This window comes from Protopterus annectens, chromosome 4.part1 (assembly GCF_019279795.1).
Source record: "Protopterus annectens isolate FY-2018-M chromosome 4.part1, PAN1.0, whole genome shotgun sequence".
NCBI classification, from domain to species: Eukaryota; Metazoa; Chordata; order Ceratodontiformes; family Protopteridae; genus Protopterus; species Protopterus annectens.
The window spans coordinates 306675029-306702428 of NC_056734.1; the positions used below are offsets into that span (position 1 = coordinate 306675029).

Below are 27400 nucleotides of genomic sequence, written 5' to 3' on the forward strand. Positions count from 1 at the left end.
TACTAACTGCCCATGCAGACTTATACAAACCTGACAACTGCCCAGCTCTGTCTGACCTTGTCCAACCCTATACTAACCTAAAATCTCTTAGGTCTGCTGATAAAGTATTGTTGAAGGTTAACAAAACCCAAAACTCTCACGGCATCTTCTTATACTTACATATCATTGCCAAACACTGGAATTCCCTACCTCACGATATTCTGTCAATCAATAATACACATTCATTTAAACAGTCGCTAAAGGAATATTTCACCAAAGACAGGCTTCACTCATGTTCTCCACCAGGCTAATTTAACCCCTTACTGTCTAACCTCCTTCTCTCTACCACCCATTGTCAATATTGTCAATATTTCTTGGCATTTGAGTCTTCTTAGCTTCAGTTTGTGATATTTTTATCCTGAAAAAAATAAAACAAAACAAATATATATTTTTGTTTTGTCTGTATGAACAGTATAAGCTTATTGTACTACCATTGTTATATGATTTTAGATATAATGTCAAGGAACTTGCATTTGAACTCCTGTTGTAATTGCCATATGTAAAAATGTATAATTATGTAATCTTCCTTGGAGCATTTCAGCTTTTCTCCCCGGGTCTCTGCTGAAAATGGACTTCTGGCCCAGTCGGATACTACCTGGTTATCAAATGTAAATAAGTAAATAAATAAATAAATAAACCAGCACTCTCAATCAACCAGAAAAAAAAAAATCTAAGAAATACAGTACAATTTTCATGTGTTGCACTTTCTGCCCCCTTCCCCACTGAAACATACCTTATGTTTTTAGAGTTTTAAAAAGGAAGATAGGAATAAATTCCCTCTTTCCCCAACCTGAGAACAAGTCAAACCAAACAAATAGTATAGGATACAATATTAGTCAGGCCTATTTTTATTAGTAATTCTCAAGCAACCAAAAACTACAGTTATCCGGCATCTACCATTCCCCATGGTGTGCCAGTCACCTGAGAGTTTACTATACTTGCGAATATATGAACCTATTATATATATATATATATATATATATATATATATATATATATATATATATATAAATGTCTTTCAAAATATGGAAGTAGAAAAACAGTGACTGGCAAAACATCCATCCAATAGTTTCTTAAACAATGAAAAAAGTCATGTTTTTTAGGGGGTAATCCCTCTGTGACCTTCATGTTGAGGCTGAACCCCCACCCCACTGTGAATTATAATCAATCCAATAGGTTGTAACTCAAAAAATGAAAAAAAAAGTCATGTTTTTTACAAGGGCAATCCCCTTGCAACCTCCATTTTGAGGCTTCACCCCTTCAACTCCTGCCATTTCCCACTGTCCCATGATCTCCCACAAAGTAGCACCACTTCTGTCAGAATTTTTCCATATATGTGCATATATAAACAGATCCTTGTAGTGAGGTTCACTAGTTTTCCTGCCTTAGGTAATAAAGTAGATGTCTCCCATCCTTAAATAGAAACATTAAACCACAGGAAAAAACATACCTCTTGAGCACCATAGTCCCTGGCTGAACATCCATAAAACAAGGAAAACAGAATCAAGAACTGTAGACTTCAAAGTAATCAAATTCTTATACCTTGTTTAGAAACTGATACTTCTTTATTGAAAAATAAATAAATAAATTAGCACTTTAACTTCTAACAGAGCTTTGTCAAAACTTCATCAGGTTATTGTGTATCTCTTTCTCTCTCTCTCGCTATATAAATATATATATATATATATATATATATATATATATATATATATATATATATATATATATATATATATATATATATATATATATATATATATATAGACAGATAGATATACACACATATATTCATGTTTATATTAAAGCAACACATTATAAGGTGCTGAAAACAACCCTGCCCTGTTAACAGTGGTAACAGTTACATTAATAATATATCCATGTCATTGCAATTTAATATTAATATGTAGTATCACATATGGCCAGAAAGTGTAGCTATTGCTACATCTTCTAGTGTTTTTGCTATGTTTTGAAATTCATACAAAGCACTTGGACTCCATGTTCCCTAGAAAATGACACAGTTTTTGGAGTATCATTTAAATTGGTGGGGTGGCTTTTTTAAACATACAAAGGATAAATAAGAGCTGAAACTGTTTATCAGTTTGGCACTTTGGAGATAATGGAATTGTTGCTGTTTTGATTCAAACACTGGAAAAGTATTCACAATGTGGTATTCATTCATTTTACTGGTGCTGGTGGTGTTTTTGATACATTTGGACAATTCACCTAGAGTGGTAGTAAAGCACTTATTTTGCTTCTTCAAACACTGCTTAAATTGCTTTGTATAGGTTTCAAACTAGTCAGATGAAATGTAATTATTCATTCTTTGACAGAGAGAGGTGTCATATTTCCTGATATTCCAACACCGCCTGCTCTTCAATATATAAATGTCTACACATTATAAGATCTGTGTACACACACACACTCAAGAGATGTATGGTCACATTGGGAAAGAAAGGCAGCAGGAATGTATTGCAGGACTACAAACACCCTGCTTTACAGATTCTTCATAGGAAAGAAATCTTTAAGTGAGTTGGGTTGTGATATTTAAAAAGCCAAATCACTAATTCCTAAATAAAGTTTCCTAACATTTTATGCAACTGAAGCAGAGAGTGGACTGAGGAAGATGAACAGCAATATAATGTCACTGAAATAGAGAAGCAAACACGTTTGGCTTTATTCTCATGACACACTGATAATACATTCTTGGAATAAGAAATGCTATGTTTAAAATGCTGCTCTCCTTCAATTATTGCATAATTTTCTGCTTTTTTTTCTAACTTGGCATATTACGTTTTTAGCCTTGATCTGTAACATGATTTTTATGTCTACTGGTCAGGAAATGAAAACTCTGAGAGCACTGATCTCTCTTTAAAATTTGAAGTACACGAAATAATCAAAATAAAGACATTATGAGCAGTTAATAGGTAAAATAGCTAGTGATAACTATTACTGCTTTTTTAACAGTTGTTACAACAACAAGCTTGACGTCAACCACTGAAGAACCATCATCAGGTACAACAGCAACACCAAGTAAGTATTCGATATTTCATCATGTTGAAGGTGCTCCTTAGACTGTATCTTGTCTACAAAATATACATACAAAATATTTAATAAATATAAAATAAAACTGTTTTCATATTTTCTTTATCTTCAAAATGTGAATGTCATAGTCTTTAGCTAAAAACATGCATCAGGGTAAAGTGACTTTATAGAGCCAAAACGTGTACATCACTTTTGTAAGACATTGGATGATGTCTGCCACTCTGGGCAGGTATGATTCCTTGTGCTATATTGTTCCATAATATAGCTCTGCACACCCCACAGCAGTATCAACAGCCGTGAACTGTACTATGCATGTATGTCACTTCTACACAGGCACATGCAGCGCACTGTACTCTGGGACATTGTCGACAAAAGTGCATTCAACGAGTGTGCACAGTCTATGAACAGACACAAGACACATCAGTTAACCAGTTTTTGACAATGAATAAGCTATCAACAAGATGGCCCTCACATAAAATGGTAATGACTGATTTTACAATATAAAAAACAGCACTAGGTTAGTTAGATAAATTAGGTCAACACATTGTTATGAGCATGGCTTAAGTAATAACATGAAAACATATGAATTAAAGGTTGTGATGAGAAAAAGAGCAAATTCATTGTTTGGTATATAATAAATAGAATTCTGCATTATGTTATACATGACAGTAGGACTGTTTCTGGGCATAGTAAAATATGAAGAAATTTTATTTGACAAATTACTTATCATAAAAAATATGTTATTATTGTACTCATCTATACATGTATGTCCATTTACATTGAGAACTAATATCATTATTCACAAACAATAGAACTTAAAGAGTTCCATCAAACCTATCAAATACAGAAAAAAAAATTGTTATGGGTAAGAGATTCTTGCAACTATAAATCAACTCTGAGATGACATTACTGTGAGAAAAATGATAAATTCCCTTTGCCCTAATACTTGCTGATCTATGCAAATTACATACAACACAACCTTAACAGTGTGAGTGAATAGGACAAAACCATTTACTTTTATGGTTAAAAGACTCTGACCAACAATGTGTCAATAGTTTGCAGCAATTAAAAATATAACTTTGGTATTATATAACAAAACAGAAATTTAAAGAAACAGATCTTGACATAAACTGCGGCACCCTACAGACTGATAGTATAATGTAATTAGATGATAATGCATAGTGGTTGGGAGGATGTTAGCTGTAATGATGTCATCATATCACACTCATTAATCTAGTTTTGTAAGAGCTGTTTAAGGAGGATCCTGAAAAATTCTGGTTGGGAATATAGAATGCAATGGATGACAGTTTATTCCATGTTTTCCAAGTTGCAATGGGAAACTTGGTAACTCCATACTTGTTCAGTGACTTAGAAATAGAGCATTACATGACAGACCAACATTTCAGATTCTCATATTTCAGAGAGATAAGCTTGCAAAGCATAGGATAATAGGATCATAGAAAGTTACTAGGCTATTGGCCCTGAGGACTTTACAAGCCTAGCCCAGAATTTAGCCCATGTTCTGTCAAGTCAGCACACAATGCCACACTCCAGCAGGGACACAGGTGGAATGCCAGGTATGTATTTTCTGTTCCCCATCCAGTTATCCAGGTTGTTGTTAAAAAAGGTTAATGAGGTTTTCTGCTTGACATGGAGAGGGAGTGTATTCCACAAAAGGGGGAGTCTCTGGCACACAAATCTGTCACGTCAACAAGTCCTATCAATGTCACAGATCAGGTTGAGGTTGTGTGTGTAGGTTACTCGAGTGGAGCTTGACTTGCAGATATGCAGCAGTCCCATCATGGTGGGGTCTGATATTGCTTTGTATGCCAGACAGAGGTCACATCTGAGAAGTCTGCATGAGACTGAGTAGAGAGCAGGGCCTTTAGCCTATCTGTGTAGGGTAGATGTTTGAGGCCCTGGATTCTCCTGGTGAAGCATCTCTGTGTTTTTTGCAGCTGCTGCATTTAGTTTGTGAGGTACATGCTGAAGGGGACATTGTACTCAATAATGGGTCCTATAAGGGAGGATTACAGGGATGTTATGATTCCCTTGTCCCTGGATGAGATACCCTTACTAATGAGGTGGACCATGTAGAAAGCTTTATGTACAATGGAGGCAATATGGTGATCAAAAGTCAGTTTGCTATTAGCCAGGGATGCTGACACTGTAGGCATGCTGCAGTGGTTACTCATATTGGTTAATAGCAAGTCCAAGATATTTTCACCTTTTTTGTTGGTGTTGACCAGCTGGTCCAAGGCATTTGCATTGTCGAAATCAAAGAATCTCTGGGCATTTGTATTTTAGCATAAGTAGTTTTTCCAATCTATGGCTGGATAGTTAATGCCACCCAAGATCAGGGTAAAGGGTCGAATCTTGATAGATTTAAAGAGGTCCAGATAGGTGTAGTGGGCATCTTGAATCAAAGTTGGGAGCCTATAGCTAGCTATGATTTAAATAACAGTCATGTCAGTTGTTAACTGTACCTGGAGTGTCTCCTGTGTATCATACTGTTTGACCAGCCTGGAGGTGTATATGTTTTTTATATATATTTGAGGAACAGTTGTTGGAATATATCAGTTTGTGAGCAAGGCATACCTAAGTGGCAGAAAGATGAGGGATGACTTCAAGTCAGTGCAGACTATATAGGTTTAACAGTGGTGGATTCTGTTGATGTGTCCTGGAAAAAAATCTATAAATTCTGTTATAAATCTGCTCATCTTCATGAAAAAGCAGTATGGAAGTGAAATTGAAGAGGTTAATAGGTTCATAAGTAGCTATTTGAGCAGTTAAGCCTTTTAAAGACTAGCCATTGCAACCCTACTACCACACTATGAGGTACAGGGAAGTAGGCCAGGGGGATTGTTTTTGATTTCCCCTTAATTTGTCTGTTAGATGTGAAAATGTTCGGAACATGCTTTGTTTTACAAAAAGTGGAAGTTTGTTGCAGAGATGAGGGTTTCTTTGAGGAGAGTATCTGCCATGCCAATAAGTCTTACTTATGCTGCAATATACTTTTAGATTCTCCAGGTTCCTTTCTTAAGATGTTTATGATTTAACTCTTCAGATGTGAAAGTATCAAACTGTAAAATAAATATTGTTTCCTCTCTTCATCCATCCTGTTTAATTTTATATATTTCATCAATTTTAAACTCATGAAGGGATGTAAGTGTTATATAATGAATGTCATTTTAAAAACGTACTGTGATTTTAATTGGTTTATTGTTTTCTATCATATTGTGGTCACTTCTTGCTTACTGAGAATGTAGGGATTTTGATGTTTTATTTAACTCCTTGAAGGTGTTAACCAAGGTGCTTAGTATATGTGATGCATTAACAAATTAGATTTCTTTTTGTGTCATAAGTTACTTTGATGGGGTTATAGATGACAGGTCTGTGATGGGACCTCCCTTGTGTAAAATAAGTACTTACACTGTTTTCTAGGTTTCAGTACATGTCTAGTAGACTGTGACTGAACAGGGTGAGAAGGAGTTCTGATCTGTCATGTTTCATACGGACCAGGAAACAGCCTAGCTGGTGTTTTGTTATTAAACAGGTGATTGCCATTGAGTACAGGCAGGACATTTTAATTCTGGGAAGGCTGAAGGCAACAGAAGAGAGGAGTTAAAGCTGAATTACAGTGAGTGATGCTATTAGAAAGAAAGCTGGTGTAATGTTTTTCCTCCATTTTTTGTGATTCTCCTTTGCTGATTTATCAACTCAGCCAAGTTTGTAAGTGAAGGAATTAGTAAGGTGGATTCAGTGATTGATAAGACACTATCTTTTTAGAACGTTTTAAGATTGTAAAAGTTGCCTAATTTTATATAGCTATTAGTTGCTGTTTGCATGCTTAACTTGGAGACATACCTCTCAACTATCCAGATTTTCACAGAAGATCCAGATTTTTGCCTCAGATTTTTGGTTTGTTCCTCATAAAATCTGTACATTTCTGGGAAACCACTGGAGATTGAAGTCAGTAAATAATGACAAGTATTTGAGTTTCAGACTTTGTATCCTTCAGAAAATGCATGCTAATACAAAACCCTTTTATTCTAGCAGCTTCCTAAGGTTATAAAAACAATATTTAAAATATGTCTCTATTTTTGTATCCTTGTCTCCCCATTATTTTTGTCTTTGTCCAGAGTTTTTTTGCTTAGACGTTGAGATGTACTCCTGGAGATCAGATTTGAGATAGATAATTAGATAGATACAGAGATAGACAAATAGATAGATAGAGCTTTATAAATAAATACAGGCATAGATTTACAGATGTATAAGTATTGACATAGATGCATATAGCTATAGATATAGATATAGATATAGATATAGATATAGATGTAGATATAGATATAGATATAGATATAGATATAGATATAGATATAAATATAGATATAGATATAGATATAGATGTAGATGTAGATATAGATATAGATATAGATGTAGATATAGATATAGATATAGACATATATATAGATATCGATATAGATACAGATATAGATATAGATATAGATATAGACATAGATATAGATATAGATATAGATATAAATATAGATATAGATGTAGATGTAGATATAGATATAGATATAGATATAGATATAGATATAGATGTAGATATAGATATAGATATAGATATAGATGTAGACATTATTTCATGAATGATTTACTTTGTTTTTTCTTAGCCACAGGACATATACGCAGGTAAGTCATTGCATATGTTCATACTCTAAGGGCTGTATTTCTGCCAGCATATCACTGCTCAAAGTCCCACTGACTCTGACGACTTCATGATACATCTATATTGTCCCAGTGCTGGAAAGCGGCATGCTGTAGTGAGATAAAGCTTTGACTCACCTTACACAACCCAAGTGTGAACATCAGTTCAAGCAATAGAGTAATTTTCATAGAGAAATAAGAGTGACACTAGCTTAATTTTCCAGGGGAAGGACTGCTGTTAGATCCCTTATGAGGAATGTGACATCTGTGGATTGTGTTACAGAAGATAGCACTTTAGCCAGGGATGTGATACATAGAAACATGATTGCATATATAATTATTGCACGTCACTCTTTCTGCAGGAGTATGTCGTGATCAGGAAGTGTTAGGGGCTTATAGAATAAACTATTCATGATACCTGCTGTATAAGATTTTACTAAACAGTACCTGTTTCTCACAACTGAGGAAAAGGAATGGGGGAATGTTATGGGATAATGAGGCAACAAAAGAGAGACTTGGTAGTTAGGCAGGGATTTTGAGAAATAAAGATAAGCACTGCTGCAGACAGGTCACACACTGCTACTAATTAAATTATCCTCCTAGGTTATGTAAACCCTTATGATCTCTTCATGTTAGGTCATATTTCTACTTGCTGATTTGACATGTACTGACCCTTAAACTGCCTTGCTCTCTTACATGAAACTGTGGACTGCTGTGTGGTTTGGAATTCTTTTTTTTAGCCCTGTGTTCTGAATAACTTGTTGAAATGTTTAATTTTAGGCCCACAGTCCTTCATATCATGGTTCAGAACAACTTGACCATCTGGATAAACATCTGATTTAAGGCTGTGGAGTGCATGGAAAACAACATGAAAAAAGCAGCATTTTAGTTTGACACATGAGGAACTTGTTTACCTGTTATTGAAACATTGTACCATAATGCATGAAGGAGTAAATGTGCTAATAAATAATTTTATCCAAACTCCACTCCCCATAAAAATAGACACCAGGCCAGCATAGCCACTGCAAACACTTATGACACAATTGAATGTTCATCTATCACCAACATAAACAACTTACTGCAATGATTATTACAAACTGAAACCCTCTTCCAGACAGCCTGTACCAGGTAGCATACCAAGCACTCATCCATCTTGCTTCTGTTACCCCAAGGCAGCATTAAAATTGCTCACTCCCTCACCCATTGTGCAAGTCCAATGGTCAAAGAAAGAAATGGGGTGGGATCCAAAAAGGGGAGACGAGACTTAGCTGTGACTGCCCTCTCAGGAAAACTGAGGAAGGGGGAATTGAGAAGAATCAGGTCCTCTCTGCTGAAATAGACACCATCATATGTAGCCAAGAAACATTTAGGTCCCTTAATGAGACATGACCCAATCCTTTGAAGCCTCTGGAATAATTTCATTTATGGGTGCAGCATTAGCACTGTTCAACTGATAAACACATCATGACGGTTTAATGGCTAGGGAAGGGGGGGTGATGCAAAAAGGAGGGTAAACAACCCAATAATACCCAACACGCAGGACTGCCTTCACACCCCCCTCTCCCACCTTTCCTGGCCATAATATGAGATTTGTCTTTAGAAGTTACCTAGTAAGACATTACGAAATAACAGTTTCAGTAAACTCTTTTTAACAAGAAATGTTCAAATTTGCTACTTTATTAATATGACCCAATTGACAAACTCCTAAACCATGCAAAGGTGGTATTAATAAACATTCTTGCATACAAAAGGAAAATGAGTGTTAAAGAAATCTTAACCAGTATCAGAAAATAAAAGCTATCTGGTCAAAACAGATCAGGTCCATGTCACTGAATTCCCAAAGATCGTCAATGTAGAACGCTTGTATGGATAGTAAAACAGAAGTGACCTAGCTTTGACTGCAGCATGTGAAATACTGTGGTAGTAGACTTCAATAAATGCAAAAATGCAGTTAAATGCAAATCAGATGATCCAGGAGACAATGTTAATTAAACTGTAGAAAAACTACCTCAGTGATAAAATTACACATACCAACCACACTAAAAATATTGTTCTTGTATATCAATTCTCTGTATACCACAGAATACCAAAGAGTAAAAGAAATTAACTCCTGTACCTTAAAAGGATAAAATCCATGACATTAAAAACAAAAATACTGTAAAACTAGTACCCAGATAGGCTTGATCGCGAGATGGGGTCAACACAGACATTTTGAGATTTATGATTTATACCACTCTGCGAAGAAGATCCTAAGTAAAGTGGAAGTTTTGAAGCAGAAGCTGCTGAGTAGGGGCCTGAACCAATAAGTTGTCCAAAGGCCTATCTGGTAAAGACTTTTTCTTCTGTAAAAATTCCAAAAAACAAAGCAGAGAACTGAAAATGTGAGGAAGAAACCGAAACATAAAAACTTACTGAAAAGTGGGTAAAGATGGATTTGGAGGTAAGCATCCCCCAAATCTAGGGATACCAGAAAAGCTTGAGAGTACAACAGAGGAAAAGGCATCTGGGAAGACAAGGTCCTGAAGGAAGGTACTTTTAGAAAGTTGTTGAGGAAAGAAAGATACAAATGGGCCTCCAGGTCCCCTCCTACCTCGTATCCAGAAATATCCTGTAGTACAAACCTGTGCCATGCTGAGAAGGGGCAACAGGTTGGAAGGTTCCCTGGGCCAAAAACATCTTAGAGAGCCAAATGAAAATGAGGGTTCTTGTAAGGAGAATGCTAGGAAAGGCCTGGGAAGGGAGGAAGGGCCTTCCAAAGCATAAAGTAACTATTTTGAAACATGGAAGCACCCCACGTCGCTGTTCTTATCTGTTACCAATCTGGAAAAAAACAGAGTTAACCTAAGGGAAAGAGGAATCTGGCCAAGAGATAGATGATGCTGAATGTCAAATAGAAGAAGATTTGTTAGGAAAAGAAGGCTTTTGTTCCATAGCCCTGGGAAAGCTAATCAGGAAAAGCTCTGTTGGAGGCTGGTTTGCAATGAGAAGGCTGTCTGGATTGTCTGTGTACAAAAGTTGGCTTTGAGGGATAATTTCTCTGAAACAAAGGGACAGGGGATACAAATATTTGTTTTAGATCCTGTATAACTTTACCCTTATCCTATAGGGTCTTAAAAAGGTCAGCAGTTACAGTGCCAAAAAATTCTGGTTGTCTAAAGGATAATCAACCAATGTAGCCTTGTATTTAAGGTGAGCCTGTAGACTCTATCAAGAACAACTCCTCATTGCACATACTGTTGCAGATGCCCTACAAGAAGCATTAGCTACATTACAACTGCATTTAATAGAATAACAAGATACCTGAGACACAGGACTAAAAAGGGAAAAACAGAAGATTTTAACTCAGAATCAGGCATAAAAGTCAGACTGCCCTCAATCTCAGACAGAAGAGGCAGAACGTATATGGTCATATGGGTTTAGTAGTTAATGACTCATAAAGCTAAGCTAGCAGAAGTGTCTACGTTTTTCCCATACCTGGCCATGACACAAATGTCCTTATCTGACATTAATAGCTTGGAGAAAGACAGTAACTTAGATGGCTTATCAGTATGTTTTTAAGCAAAAGTATCTGAGCCTCTGGGACTTTATAGAAGTTATCAGATTTTTTAGGTGCAGGAGGTTGGGTAGCAGGGACTTGAAGCCCAAGAAAAGGTATCCAAAAGGGCAACCAAACCTGGAGTGACTGAGAAGGCCCACAATAATCTATTTGAATTAATTTGTAATACCTTTTCTGGATGTCAGACACTTGGGAAAAATACCACTTAAAATCTCCATCATATGAAGTACGGTATCACCAATGGTAACTCTTCCATAAGAGAAATCAGGAGAGCGTGACTCTTCCTCTTCACACCCCAATGTAAGAGGACAGTGGACCTGAGAAAAGTAGGCCAAGGACTCCTTTCCAGAGTCTAAATTCACCTTTTATACTGTGAAGGTGTAGAGGGCCAGGTGAGGATCCTTAGCCACAGGGACCTATACACCTAGTCTTCTCTTTTTTGTTTAAAATTTTTAATGGAACATTAGCTTTAATTAGTCTATCTGGAAGTTCAGACCCCTGTCTAGATTCAGTGAGGTACCAGGCACCTCTTTCCTAACAAGTATCTGGTGAGCCCCTAAGCCTGTCTATGATAAACAGCCATGGTTCTCACTACACATCCATAGCACACAGAGGCACAGCCTCAGAAGACATGTGAGTAGGCAGCTCCTTGTCATCCTCTAACTGGGTTGCAACAAAGGCAGCTGACATAGGCACTGGTCAGTCCTTCATCCAACCTAATGTCTGGAGAGAAGCTGCACAGCAACACATTTAATATGCACCTTCTTAGCTTTTTTCTTCAACAGCAGCTGAGCATCAGGGTGGGAGGATTTGAAGGCCATAAAACCCTGAGTCAAGAGTTTCAAATGCTGGTTTTGATGGTAATGGGAAATGACTGTGGAGAGTCTTAGGAGCAAACGTATGACAGATTTCACACTGTGTATGGTCATGCATAGCACCCAAGCAAAAAAAAAAAAGCCACTTATTGTGTCTAACTTCATGGGGAATCTACTTCCCACAGTCACATTTTCCCTTTTTGGATAACGTGTAAAAGGTAAACTTCTTCTTCTTCTTCCAGCTGCTCCTGTTAGGGGTCGCCACAGCAGATCAACTGTTTCCATTTCTTTCTGTCCTATGCATCTTGCTCTATCACACCAACCACCTGCATGTCCTCTCTCACCACATCCATAAACCTTATCTTAGGCCTTCCTCTTTTCCTGTTACCTGGCAGCTTCATCCTTAGCATCTTTTTTCCCAATATACTCTGCATCCCCTTTCAGCACATGTCCAAACCAATGTAATCTTGCCTCTCTGGCTTTGTCTCCAAACCTTCCAACCTGGGCTGACCCTCTAATATACTTATTCCTAATCCTGTCCATCCTTGTCACACCCAGTGCAAATCTTAACATCTTCAACTCTGCCACGTCAAGCTCTGACTCCTGCCTTTTTGTCAACGCCACTGTCTACAACCCATATAACATAGCTGGTCTCACTACCCTCTTGTAGACATTCCCTTTCACTTTTACTGGTACTCATCTGTCACAAATCACTCCTGACACTCTTCTCCACCCACACCATCCTGCCTGTACTCTCTTCTTCAACTTTCTTCCACACTAACCGTTACTCTGAACTATTGATCCCAAGTATTTAAACTCATCCACCTCTACTCCCTGCATCCTCACCATTCCTCTATCTTCCCTTTCATTCACACACATATATTCTGTTTTAGTCCTGCTGACCTTCATTCCTCTCCTCTCTAGAGCATATCTCCACCTCTCCAGGGTCTCCTCAACCTGTTTCCTACTCTCACTAGATATCACAATGTCATCTGCAAACATCATAGTCCACGGGGACTCCTGTCTGATCTCGTCTGTCAACCTGTCCATCACCATTGCAAATAAGAAAGGGCTCAGAGCTGATCCTTGATGTAACCCCACCTCAAACCACTAAATAGTCAAATTAAGACTGTTTATTCAGTATGATCTATGACAAGTGACTGAGATGAGTCGTCATTGCTTGGTTGGTGATGAGAGAAATTGATTGTGTGGAGTAATGTGAATACTATAAAGGACAAGGTGGTTATGAGCCAAAATATACACATACTTTTTTAAGCAATAAAAAATGGTTTAATTATAGGATTACTATGAACAGAGAAGAAATAAAAATCTTATCTGAATGAATGATGCAGCCAAAATGTCACCACTGCAGTATGTTTACTTTTATTTTAGTGTTTCCCATATGACCGGATAGTATGGTCTTAGTTCTATGCTTTTGTTTATAGACTAGGTTTTGTGTTTCATAGAATACAATGTGTCATCAAAAAGGGATTTTTTTGTAATATCATTCGCATTAAGGGTACTTTTCTAATCCACCTTTAATGGCATTTGGAAAGAATAAAGCATATTTTTAGAATCTCATTGTAGAATGAAGCCAGATTATATCTAGTGAATTTATTTGACCTGTGCTCCTTACTAATTTTAGCACTGAAACCATTCCACTGTCATTCATCTCCTCTAGAAAGTTTCAGTTAACTTGTTGTTCTAAAGAGTAAGAAATCAAAAGATAGTATAAGCCTCTATTCACTCAGTATCTGGAAGGGGTGTCAACTTTCATGACATTGCAGGTGTTCTCTTTTCTGCAACTTATACTATATTTTAATAAAGAAACCAGTCAACAGTGCATCGTTTAAATTATCACTGTTGTAAGGGAAAGGCAGGGCAGCAAACACTTTGTCTTGCTAATTCTTTTTAAACGCAACTGGGAAATACAGATTTGTACCGTGGAGACCAAATCCTGTGTAGTTTCACTGGAATCCCTCATAGCACAACATGGAGTGTACTGACAAAGTTGGAAAAATACTCAACTATAATAGGCCTTCAATTATTTATATCTGGTATTTATGGATTGTTTTCTAGGCAGAATATAACCTTAGGAATAGAAAAATGCAGAGTTAGAATGTTGTGACTTTTAGCCTTTTAATGATTGTCTACAGCTTTGATCTTCCCAGATAGTTACGTAAAGAATATAAAAGTGCAAAAATCTGAGAGCATTATTTTCTTTTGTTTGATATACATGAAGACAAAGATATAATGCAAAGGGGGATAAAACATAATGAACACATTTTATTTATTAATAGTTACAGAGATAACACATTTAAGAACATCCACTGAAGAAACACCATCAGGTACAACATCATTAGCCAGGAAGTGTGTTTATTTTTATTAGTTTGTCATCATGGAGGTACTATCTGTGCTGCTTTTAAATAAGCCTCTGTAGCAGTTGCTAGGCTCTGTTTTCTTCCTGTTAGCTTCTTCTCACAGATTTTAAAAGCTTTCCCAATTTTTGCATCACCTTCACATTTTCATTATCCTTTTCTTTGATTCCACAGTACATTATCACATAGCTTAGAAGTAACTTTCTCATGGGAGGAAGTCTTGTCATGTTTCAACAGGTTTTGCAGACAGGTATGTGTCTCTGCATAGGTACAGCATGGTTTATTTGCTTTATTTAAAATTCATTGACTGGGTAGAACACAGATTCTAATGAACCTATTTCATTCTCAGTCACGAGGAAAAAAAACATAAAATACAAAATGTACATGTAAGACACTGTTAGCAAAAATATACAAAGGACAGTATGTGCAATGCATTATAGGTTCATAGGTTATTACTAGGCTAACTGCCCTTGTGAGCCATTTTAAGCCTAGCCAATTATCTCTTGTGAGATTCAAACCCAGCACTTTGTGCTTGTAAGGCAAACACCTTAACCATTAGGCCACCCTCCCAACTATAACAAATGACCATTCAAAACAGTGAATAGTGGTCACAATAATTCTGTGTGGATGAAATATTTTGATGTTGTAGTACTTCTACATAGCTGTGGTGTATGCATAATGGTACTGCAGAGGGCTGAGATACCATATACTATACTGCAATATGATTTTTTACGGTGCAGCTGTAGTACTATAGTAATGATTCAGTGGGGATGTGGATGATAAAGTCAAGCTAATGATACCCCAGTGCCCATGCATGCAGGTTGTCCATATGTGTTTGTGTAATCATCTTGGACACAAATGGATATGTAGGAGGTGAGACAGCTGATGGTGTGTTAAAACAGCATATCTGGCATCATCTGACTAATGTTATATGAGCCTAACAGCCCAGCAAAGATGCAAGGTTCCACTCTCTATGGCAGTACTATAATATCCTGGTCAACATTTTAATGGGTACTTAGTATCCTATACCCAGTGACCTAATTCCATGTCTACTGTTGATGCAGGGATCTCTGTCTCCTATGTTATTGTCCTTCTCTGCATAAGGAAAGATGCCAGAATGTTGCTGCATGTCCATAAGTACATCTCCAGTAACAACTCCCCCTGCTGTTCCACCAAATGCAGCTGGCACATCTTGGCCAGGCTTTACTGGTCCTGCACTATATAGCTGCTGCAAAAATCATAGGAGTCTTGTGTCTACAGGAGAGGATTCACAGATCAGGCTGTTCTTGTCTATAGCTGAATAAAGTTTATACTTGTAGAAAGTTATCTTTCTAATATGTGTGTTGTGCTGTTCACTGTTATACTGTTGTCATTGGAAATAGTTGCAATCTGATTATAAAACCTGTAATGTATTATAGCTTTCTGTTAAAATTCTTTGTAATGGCATGTGCATGCAGCACTGCATTCTGATATGACATGTGGTTGTCCTCCTTGCAGGATATGCCTGTTTTCTGGAGAACAGATTTATGGTCTGTCTGTGGAGTTCCTTCCTAATGTGTTATCTCACATGGCCATGGATTACATCTACCTCTGTTGTCATCCCTTTCAGATGGGACAATATGTCTGTCCCTGTGCTTTCCCAGTTCTGGTGTGGCAAAGTCATGTACAATGTGTCTACAAGATTATGTCTAAAATGCTCTAGAGTTACACCATTCCAATCATGGCTGGATTGTATGCCATTTATAACAATTGCTACTAGCAGCTCTCTGCATTGGTACTCATGAATGTTCATTCATGCTGGCATTTAAAAATTTCCATTGAACATGGTGTTGCATTGTGTTATAAATATATATGTCATGCTCTACTGTTTACTGTCCTTTTTTTTTCTATTTTGAAATGTGTCTACTCAGTAAATATGTTTGCTGCTTATGTAATAGATAGTCTTCAAAGGGGGCAAAATGGCTCTAAAGTGATAACAAACTTAAAATGTTTATATATATATATATATATATATATATATATATATATATATATATATATATATATATATATATATATATATATATTGTATTTATTCTTTGTTGACCAGCTTAGTCCATTAGGCTAGAGGCTCTTTTGAGAGGAGATCCAATTTTGTATTTTATACACTAAGAAAATTTGGCTAGGGCATCAATAAACTTCCCCTACTCTTTATTGGAGTGCTTATTCCAATCCTAGAGCTGTAGCAGTTGGGATAACAACACTCAAGGAGATCTAAGATGGTGGATAGCACAGAGGCTATTTCAGCAAAATGCATTTGTTTCATTGGAAACAAATGTTTAAAATAATGATGGATGCTTTATTGCATCCCTCCAGTCAGGAGGATTGCACTATGATAATTTGGGTGAATTGCTGTTGCAGACCAAGCCAGAGAGTGGAAAAGATGTTCTATGGGGTGAAATTATTGGCAAAATCCAAGCAGAGGAATTGGAAGCCATTTTAAAAGAAGATTGCCAGAAAAAAATCATATGCTGAGACAGTTGAGAAAACTGCAAGGAAAGTGGTAAGAGGTGAACAGAAGAAAGAAAATGTCAAAATCAAAGGAAATTCATGGTAAGAATTCAGAACAAATAGAAAAATAAATGGATGTGGATGGAATTGAAAAAGAAGAAGAATGGAAATTATGGTAAATAAATTGAGCTAATAAAATGAGGCAATTTAAAGATTAAGAATAATATTTTGGAGACATACAGTCATTATGTATATAAGACTGAAACAGATTATTTTATTATATCACAAGGTTTAACTACAGCTAAGACGGTGACATTTGGCTTTTCTGATCACTCAGCCATATGGATAGAGATACATGAAAATAAGTAATGGATCGGGAAAAGGAATAAAAAGAATAAATGAGAAAGTATGGGATGAAATTGGAAAGAAAATATATATGCAATTATAGAAATATTACATTTCCACTAGAGTTTTTTTTTTATAAAAGCTGGTCTGAGGGTGGCTAGCGTTTTAAGAAAATATAACAAAAAACTTTTTAGAATGGCAATCAGATATAAGAAAACTAGGAAAAACATATTATAAAACAATGTGTATAAATGCTTTAACGGATTTGGAAAGGAATGATAGAGAAAATTATGTAATAGAACGAGGAATCTATGGATGGAATCATGAGAACATTAAAGATGTAACATTTAAACAGAGATATTACTTACAATGTAAAACAGAAGAGGCATCGGCTTATTTGAGTAGTATATTTAAAGAGAATACTATTATAATGAGAAAAATGAAAGATGATAGAGGATAGGTAAGAAGATCTCAGGAACAAATTATGAATATTATTATAAATTATGTAAAGAAAATAATTAAAATTGAAAGAAAGTACAAAAAAGAATAGCATGTTAAAATTAACAGAAGAAGAAGAAAATAAAGAATTGGAAAATGAGTTTTCCTTATATGGATTAGTTATGGTACTCAGACATGTTAATTTACAGTCAGTTTCAGGACCACATGGAATAGGATACAGATTTTATAAGAATTTTACAGAGTGGTAGAAAAAAATGCTTCCTAAAAGTTATAAATGGGTGGTTAAATGAAGGTTTATGTATAAAGATTTATGCAGTGGTATACTTAAAGTTATATGGAAAAGGGAAGATAAAAATAATATTGAAAACTGGAGACATATAATATTGAACAATGCAGATTATAAGATTTTTATGAAAATAATTCAGAAGAGAATGTAAAGGGAAATTAACTGTATTATGGAAGATGGTATATAATTATAGATTACAGAGAAAAGGAGGTCAGAAATTATTATTAATAGTTAGGGAAATTGTGGATGATGTTATAAACAGTACTGATGAAATCAAGACCATGGCAGGAGATATAAATAAGACAGTACAACATGAACTTTTGTTGACAGCTATGAGACAGTATAACATTAGTGATAAAATTAAGAATATAGGAGTTTCTCTATATGATAAAAAGAAGAGTGTTAGTTAATGGTTGGTTAAGCAAAAAAAAAATAGATGTACAAAATGGCATACATCAGGGATGTTCTGTGCTTAGCATATTATTTGCATTACTTATAAATGTATTAGTTAGGGTTGTGAATTTGCATATGAAAGGTGCTGCTTATATTATTAATGATTACAAGGAACAAAGTCTGGATGAAATAAGTTATATGTTATATACATCAATGTTTAAATGTAATAGGGATGGGTTTAAATAAAGTAAAAAGTAAAGGACTCAGTGATATAGTAAATATAGGAAATATATATATAGTAAATATAGGAGGACTATCTTTTTGATGAACAAAATCTGTGTGTTTAGAATAAGGGTGAAAATGTCAATGAGAAACAATGGCATAGGATAATAGATTAAATAAAGGAGCATTGTTATTTTTATAAAACATACAAGCTAAAATTTTATAAAAAGGTTTGTTTGATTAATTCAGTTATACTGTGGAAGGTTACATGTTTAGCTAGTGTCTTTATGTTGCCAATAATCTGCTAAAAAAAAATACTACACATATTTTTTTTTTCTTTTACATGAAGTTTGAGACTGAGTCTAATGACCAGAGGAGTCTTACATATATATAAGTAAGATGGAGGTTTAGGACTAATAAACCCAGTTGTTTGTGCTGCTTCACTGAATTTTTGAATTTATATATATATATATATATATATATATATATATATATATATATATATATATATATATATATATATATCTACATACATACACACACACATATATTTGGATAAATGATAACAATTAAAAATTAGTAGTACATTTACAAAAGTACAGATATGAGTGACATTGGGATATGTTAAAGAGGGAAAAAAATGATTAAATAAATTAGATGCTATCAAGAAAAAAATCTCTTTTATGGGAAATAAACAAAATGATGAAATATAAAATGTGAAGGATGTTTGGTATACAAATAACAGGATACAATATTATTATGATAATCCTTGGCTGAGCCTGCAAATGATAAAGTTAAAGTTATAAAAGTGCACATATACATGGTGTAATAAGCAAATAGAATGTCAAGATTGTTTATGGAAATTAGTGACTAATAAATTACCAGTAAAAGGAAATATGTATTATAAAAATCATATATATATATATATATTATACTGTGGTAAAGAAGAAACTACAGAACATGCTTTCTTACAATGTATAAGGGTTGCAAGACTCTGGGATAAATTTTGTGAAGAAAAGCTATTTGAAAATATAAAGGACATAAATGTAATAAATGGATATGATTATGTATTGATATTATAGCCATAAAAATAAGAATATGTTAGTAAAACAGAAAAAAATTATTTTACAATGTGTGGCACATTTGGATAAAAGGATAAATGAAATTAGCTTTAATGTTAAATGGAGACTAGCAGTAATTTTAAGAAATAGATGGTGGTTGTGGAAAAAGAAGTGGGGGTTAAATAAGGATAATGAAGATAGAAGTTTAACATAATTCTAAGCAAGATATTTATGAATGTTCAACAGTAATGGAAAGAACTGAAACATTGTGCACTGCATAAATTGTAAATATGTACATATGTAAATATGTTACTGTGTAAATAGTATGGTAAATACTATTTAAATAAAGAACTCCTACTCTTTTTGATAGGTGCAATGGGATCATTTGCTTCCAACCGAGCTTCCACCAATTCAGGCAGATGGGACCTCAGTTTAACATCTCATATGAGAGATGCATGTCTTTCCTGAGCTTATGGTTGATGACAGAATTTGAATGTTTTATGAATTTATAATTCTGTTTATATGGGAGTTGGTGCTTGTTCAGCAAACTACAGATTAAATTACTTTGTTTTATGCTGATGGACAGGATTACAACAAAGTTGTTATCCCTACTTACTATATCCTGATTTTTGTTTATTATTTTATATTTTATAGCTGTTAATAATTGCAATACTATCATTTATATTGAATCCCTGCTTAGTAGAAGCACAGTTGTATATGTTTTCTGGTTTTAAGAAATTATTAATGTAAAAATGATAATGTTCAACATACCATTTTTTTATTTTTAGTTGTGTTGATATGCATTTATTAAATAGGAGCAGTCCAAATGCACTGTTGAAGGAAGAAACCATTATTTTCATAATTAGGCATTGGACTGCAATCTGTTCTGCTCTTCAAAGACTTGCCTTTTGAATGTTTGTGCTCTCATAAATTAATGATCTTGCAGTGCATATAAAGACTGAGCTAGTGTATGGCAAACTTCAGTTCTTCCAGGGCTGGCTGTTTTATAGACCTGCATTTTATAACAGAACACTCAAGATATGGAATAAAGTGCCATTATCACTTTTGCTTGTATAAGTTTTATTGATATTTGCAAGAACTGAACAAATAAGCAGAGTTATTTTGCTTTAACAGTGTCCTCTACAACTATACTCTATGAACTATATACAAAGACCCAGCTATGTAGTCATATAAACTACTTACAAATACCAAGTTTTTGACATATATAAAATTTCTACCAATTCATCTGTTATATATTGTACACTGATTACGTAATTAGCCCTTGCTGAGGTGAATTGATAATTCACCAGTTCAACTCATTGTTTTTTCTGCTTTGTTAGAACTGATAGTATCTTGCACCCGATCAGTTTTAGAAAGTCATTTTATGGGTTATCCAATGATTTATGTACTGAATTTTTCCATTTTTGTGCTAATTTGTGTATGAAAGATAACAGCATTGCTGTCCTTGTTTCTTCTTTTGCTCATCCTGCTTAATCCCCTCTTGGTGCCATGTCTAAAAATTCCCATGGCCCTTCTAATAGTCAATAAGTAATTGACAGTCCCCTCTCCCCACACTACTGCAGAGGTGTTAAAACTGTCACTGCACTGACAGACCCTTGCAGAATCAATTCCTCTTGGACTACAAAAGAAAACCTTGAACAAAGGAATGCAGTTTAGTTAGTTTTCTGGCTATAACTGGATAAGTTCTAAATACAGTGTATAACAACGTCTGAGCCAAATATAAATGAGGGTGATTAGAGACAGAAAAGAAACAGTCCTTTTCAGAAGGTAAAGAAAATAACGGTGACTCACACAAATCCCATTATATGTCAATGGCATGGGAATTCACAGTTGCTTCCTTATGTCTGGCATGTGTCATACAAAGCATTATGGGAAATAGAAGGGGTTGAGGGAGAATAACATCACATTGATACATCAAGCCCCATTGGCAGCCATATTGTGGAAAACAGGCAAAAATTACAAAGCACTTAAAGTGATTTTGAGGTGTTAAAATACGCCAGGAAACAAAGATAGAGTGAAAAAAAAAACAGATTTATTTTTAGTTATAGGATGGAGTTTTCCTTTAATAACTGTATGAAAGTCTTGTCTTCCTGTCTTGAAAAAAGGTTGAGGGCAATGCATAGAACCATACAACAACTGAAAAAAATAATTTTTATTATCAGGTAACATACCAACTAGTTTGACATTATCCACTGAAGAACCATTATCAAGTCTAACAGCAGCCAGTAAGTGCATTTATTTATTTATTTTAACATTTTTATCATTATGGAAGTTCTGAAATGGTACACATTTTGTAGAAAGTAAGCAATAGTTACCATGTCAAAGATTTCAACTCCTTCTAATCCCCTAAGCCTACCAGTTTCACTTTTTTTATCCCTTTCACTTCTATAATTTTTCCTGAGATTTCACTACCATAACTTTTACCACCATATATTTCTTTTCTAGAATGGTTTTCTGTGTAAATAATTTACTAGATGGCATGGTAATGTTCTATTTCTTATTTGCACTTCATTGTAGAAAAAGTTCTATTGCGACAAATTGATGACGGAAGCACTTACTGCATATTAAAATGTCTACTAAAACATATTGTAATCTTGACATACAACAATGTAATATTTTATCTTTTTGAAATGGATTTAGTCTTTAAATGCAGGAAAACATGTAATGAATTCCTTTATCATATGTATGGCAGCTTTGCCTGATTTATGGTTGAAGAAAATCAAAGAACAAGCCCACCTATCTGGTTAAAGAATGTTAACTTAAAAAGAAAAAAAATCAAAATAAAGCTTCATTAAAGGAGATACCCAAAAAGACTGGTTTGAGCATCTTAATGAGAAATAATTTATTCTCATTCATGAACTGCCATAGGTAGAGATCTAGGTGGTATTGTAGTCTCGACCTTTAACAACACAAATCATTGAGGGTAAGCAGTAGAGTCACAAGATGTAGGAATAGTGGATACAATATGGGAACAAATGGAGGTATCCCTCAAGTGAGGATGGAGGAAGCAAGCAATGCGGGAAATTTACATATCCCATTTCTGGTTTGTTTTATATTTTTTCTTTCTTTCACTTACATTGACCAGAAGCTCCAAGTATAAAAAGTAAAAGAATGGCAGTGCAACAATGAATAACAAGCAACTGTAGCCTAAGGCATGGGGGGGGGGGCTTATATATCTTCTTCTTTTTTTAATTTTGGCTGTTCCCATTAGGGGTCACCCCATCGGATCATCTGTTTCCATTTTTTCCTGTCCTCTGCATCTTGCTCTGTCACACCAACAACCTGCATGTCCTCTCTCTCCGCATCCATAAACCTTATCTTAGACCTTCTTCTTTTCCGCTTACCTGGCAGCTTCATCCTTAGCATCCTTTTTCCAATATACCCAGCATCTCTTCTCAACACATGTCCAAACCAATGTAATCTCGCCTCTCTGACTTTGTCTCGAAAATGTCCAACCTGGGCTGACTCTCTAATATAGTTATTCTTAATCCTGCCCACCCTTTCCACACCCAATGCAAATCTTAACATCTTTAACTGTGCCATGTCCAGCTCTGACTCCTGCCTCTTTGTCAATGCAACTGTCTCCAACCCATACAACATAACTTGTCTCACTACCCTCTTGTAGACCTTCCCTTTCACTCTTACTAGTGCTCATCTGTCAAAAATCACTCCTGTCACTCTTCTCCACCTACTCCACCCTGCCTGTGCTCTCTTCTTCACCTCTCTTCCACACTCACCATTGCTCTGAACTGTTGATTCCAAGTATTTAAACTTATACACCTTCACCAACTCTACTCCCTACATCCTCACCATTCCTCTATCCTTCCTTTCATTCACACACATATATTCTGTCTTAGTCCTGCTGACCTTCATTCCTCTCCTCTCTAGAGCATATCTCCACCTCTCCTCAACCTGTTCCTTACTATCACTACAAATCAAAATGTCATCTGCAAACATCATAATCCAAGGGGACTCCTGTCTGATGTCGTCTGTTGACCTGTCCATCACCACTGGAAATAAGAAAGCTTTATATATGCTTTATATATGCTGTCTTAATTTATATTGCTAAAATGCTTAGGTGATAGTTCTCATATATGGGCAAAACAATACGTTTATTTTATTAAATTTGTTCTCTAAATATTCTTTTACAAACATTTGTTAACTGGGTAAGCAAACTACACATAATTACCTCTTTTCATATGTACCCTGGAAGCACATTTTTGCTTAAGCATCTTGCTCAGTGTTAAACAATAGTTAGATGGAGGTGGAAGGAATCAAACCTTGTTGCCTTGACTACAGGAAGCAATTTATTAACAGTTCAGAGCCCTAGTCTTCTGCAGCCAAGTGCCAGACATATATGATCTGTTTCCTACTGATTAGGCACATGGGATCAATGAGTTGGGGGAATCATATTGTTTATATACGTAGAAGCAGATCTGACTTTAGGCCAATTAGACCAATTTAACCCAATAGGACCCCAGTCCTCCAGAGAACCCCTCACCAGGCTACCAGGCTATGGCAGGGTTATTATGCCTTAGATGACACAGAGATTTGCTTAAGAGACACACCAGGCTACCAGTTTATGGCAGGGTCATTATGCCTTACATGACACAGAGATTTGCTTAAGAGACACACCAGGCTACCAGGCTATGGCAGGGTCATTATGCCTTACGTGACACAGAGATTTGCTTAAGAGACACTGCCACAAAGTTCAAAGCATTTTCCTACTATGGTGTTGTTCCCGTAGCACTTACAAGTCCAGTATTACTAGTTACCCTATTATTAGTAATATCAGTAAGTTCAGCTTTATGCCTCTCGTATGCCTCACAGTGTTACCTGCTCACATTCTCATACCTATCAAGTACTGTTTTTAAATGCTCAACAGGATTTTCAAACCAAAGCTGGTCAGATTAACCATCTGGTTTTGTGTACTGCTCCAGTTACTGTATCAGAAGTTAAAACTGGACTTATTTTGATGGCCAATATAGAAGTACTGTTATATTTTGCTTCTCTTGCTGATATGGAGTTTGTGAAAGGTTCTAAGTAAATAAAGTTATAAGAAATAACTGGAACACTCAGTCTCAGACAGCATGAAATCAATTATTATAAATTAAAAAAGGCAGATATTATGATTAGAGGTAACTTCCTATCACTAAAACGTGTGTAACAGAATGTTACCAATTAAGCACAATGACAGGGAAATGTTTGATGAAGTCACAAATAGGAGCAAAATATTCTGAAAAGAGTGAAACATAAGATGTATGTGTTGAGTGAGAGGAGACATAGGTGGACAGAAAAATGATTCACTTTGCTGAAAGTGTTAGAACAGTAGCACAGTAGAAAGCAACCAAAGAAGCAATAAACTTTAATCAAAATTACTGCAACAGTAGTAACATAAGACCAAACATTCAGAGAAGTATAAAGTTAAGGTAGGATAGTATGTAGCATAAATGACCACTATCATAACTAGACATGATATAAGAATCTGGTCAGTAATATAAGCAGTAAAAAGAAAAGTGTATGTACTCTGTCATAATATATTGTATGTTTCTAAGGAGAAAATTATATATTTACAACCAAGTAGTTACAGTATATACAATTATCGGGTATGGGTTGTGAAGTAGAGTAAGGCATGAGTCAAATGAGGGTGAGACAGGAAAGGAAAGAGATAGTCAAGACATAAAAATAAAATACAAGAAAATAAACTAAAAAAGGTGTGGGTAAAACAAGGAGGAAGTGTTCAGCTTCTCCTACCCAGGTTCAGGAGATCCAGGCAGTGCAGCTGAGTTTGAGAACATATTTACTTGTAAGCAAAGGTGCCCACATCTGATGATACACCATGTAAACCCAGGACCTCATTACTCCATCAAATGGGCTCCTCACTATGTGTCTGAAAGTGTTAAGCAGGCCCTGACAGAGGAACTACAGATGATGTTGGATTGGGTGGTAGTCCAAGTGGCAATCCAGAAGTCCAGTAATTTACTTCTATTTTAACATGTCTCATGACAAAATACAAGGTAATAAATAAGCATATTGTTTTATTTTCATACTCAGCAATAATATGCATTCCTTAGAGCTAATCTGAAATAGTCTTACTTTCAAGAAGGCAGCAAGTGGAGGGATCAGTGGGGTAGTAGATGTAGGGCCAGATATGAGGCCCCACCAAAATGATCCAAATTGGGGCCAGCAATTGTTAAGGCCAGCCCTGTGCACAAAGTGTGTACATGTTCAGGGGCTTACATTACTGTACTCCTAATAGAAAGATTTTATGAAGGATGGGGTTTGGCTGTAGTACAGAGAAGGTGGGGACTCATCACTTGAGTTAACAGCACTCTACAGGGGTGTGCACTTAAGAATTCTGCTGGCCATGAGGCAGAGTCTTGTTATACTTAGAAATCCAAAACTTCCTAGATCTAGCTCCATTGAAATGACTGTAAACTGTAGGGGAGCTGAGTGGCAATAAGGAATGTTAGGTGGGTTGAATTACCCTTTAAAGAAAATAATTTAGGCATGGATACAATAAAGGGATGCAAATTGCAATGTTGCAGGAAGCAGATCTTAAGATGGAAGAAGTTGCTCAGCTATGGGTACAAGTGGGTGGTGGTGTCACACAACACTGGGAGGGGGGAAGGAACAGTTTTACCTTTTTGCAAAGAGGGTTATCAGAATTTTAAGATGTAAAAAGCTGAACAGCAACATTGTTGGTAGTAACAGTGAAGGTTTTGGAAGTTTGTGTAGTGTTTGTTTTGGTGTATGGTTTGAACAGGGATATTGCTGAATTTTTGAAGGGATTTTTTGGGAGTGTAAGAGTGTTATGTGGAAGATAACTTCAGTGCAGTCCTAGCTCTAGAGTAGGACAGGATTCTGGGGAGGGCAGAGAAAACATGGAAGCTCTGTAGATGTTGTAAGAAAGAATATGGTCATAGGATGGTTATTGGATATATAGTGAAGGAGCAGATGGTTTAACATTTTGCAGAACTGACAAAGTTCAGAAAAGCAGATTAGACAGATTGTTACTGCAGCATGAAAATGTAGAAGATGATCAGCATGACAGTGGAGGAGAGGGGTTCTGGGTCATGTAGGGATAGGGCAGTAGTGGACTGGGAATTGAGTCAGTCATTATAAGGGGGTGAAATATATAAAATTGGACAAAGGGGGATAGAAGAACATAAGTGGCTTCATGGAAGAGAATATGACTTAGATTGAAAGAAATGGAGGATGGTCATACTAGTAGTAGAATGATATGAGATGTGCTAAAAGTGATCTTGATAGAATGGAGTATAGAAAAAAAATGGGATGTGAAAAAGGAAGAAGGAAATTCCAATAAAGTCATTGGAAAGGTAATTCAGGAAGGTGCTGATCCATTGTCAAAATTGTAACTTGCCAAAAGAAGTCATGTTTGAAAGTGCAGATGGGCAAAGTGGACATATTAAGATGTCAGAGAGGAGCCCGACTGAGGCAAAGCTGAAGAAGTGGAAATCATTATGATGGGTGAAAAGAAATTACTAGCATGAAATTTGACTGAAAAGCCAGCAGAGGGAAAACAGAAACAAGGGTGGTAAATGAGTTGGGCAGGGTTA

At 35.7% G+C, this 27400-nt stretch overlaps 1 protein-coding gene across 8 annotated transcripts in view; it reads left to right on the forward strand.

Annotated features, from left to right (window-relative positions):
* Positions 1-27400, forward strand: part of LOC122800839 (uncharacterized threonine-rich GPI-anchored glycoprotein PJ4664.02-like) — a 662067-nt gene that overhangs the window by 115390 nt on the left and 519277 nt on the right. For 7 of the 8 annotated variants that reach the window (XM_044070146.1, XM_044070147.1, XM_044070150.1 and 4 more), the window contains exons 3-4: positions 3004-3069; positions 21983-22045. In XM_044070146.1, coding sequence (XP_043926081.1) covers positions 3004-3069; positions 21983-22045 — 129 coding nt within the window. The remainder of the gene's footprint in view (positions 1-3003; positions 3070-21982; positions 22046-27400) is intronic. The other variant, XM_044070148.1, reaches the window with a different exon arrangement.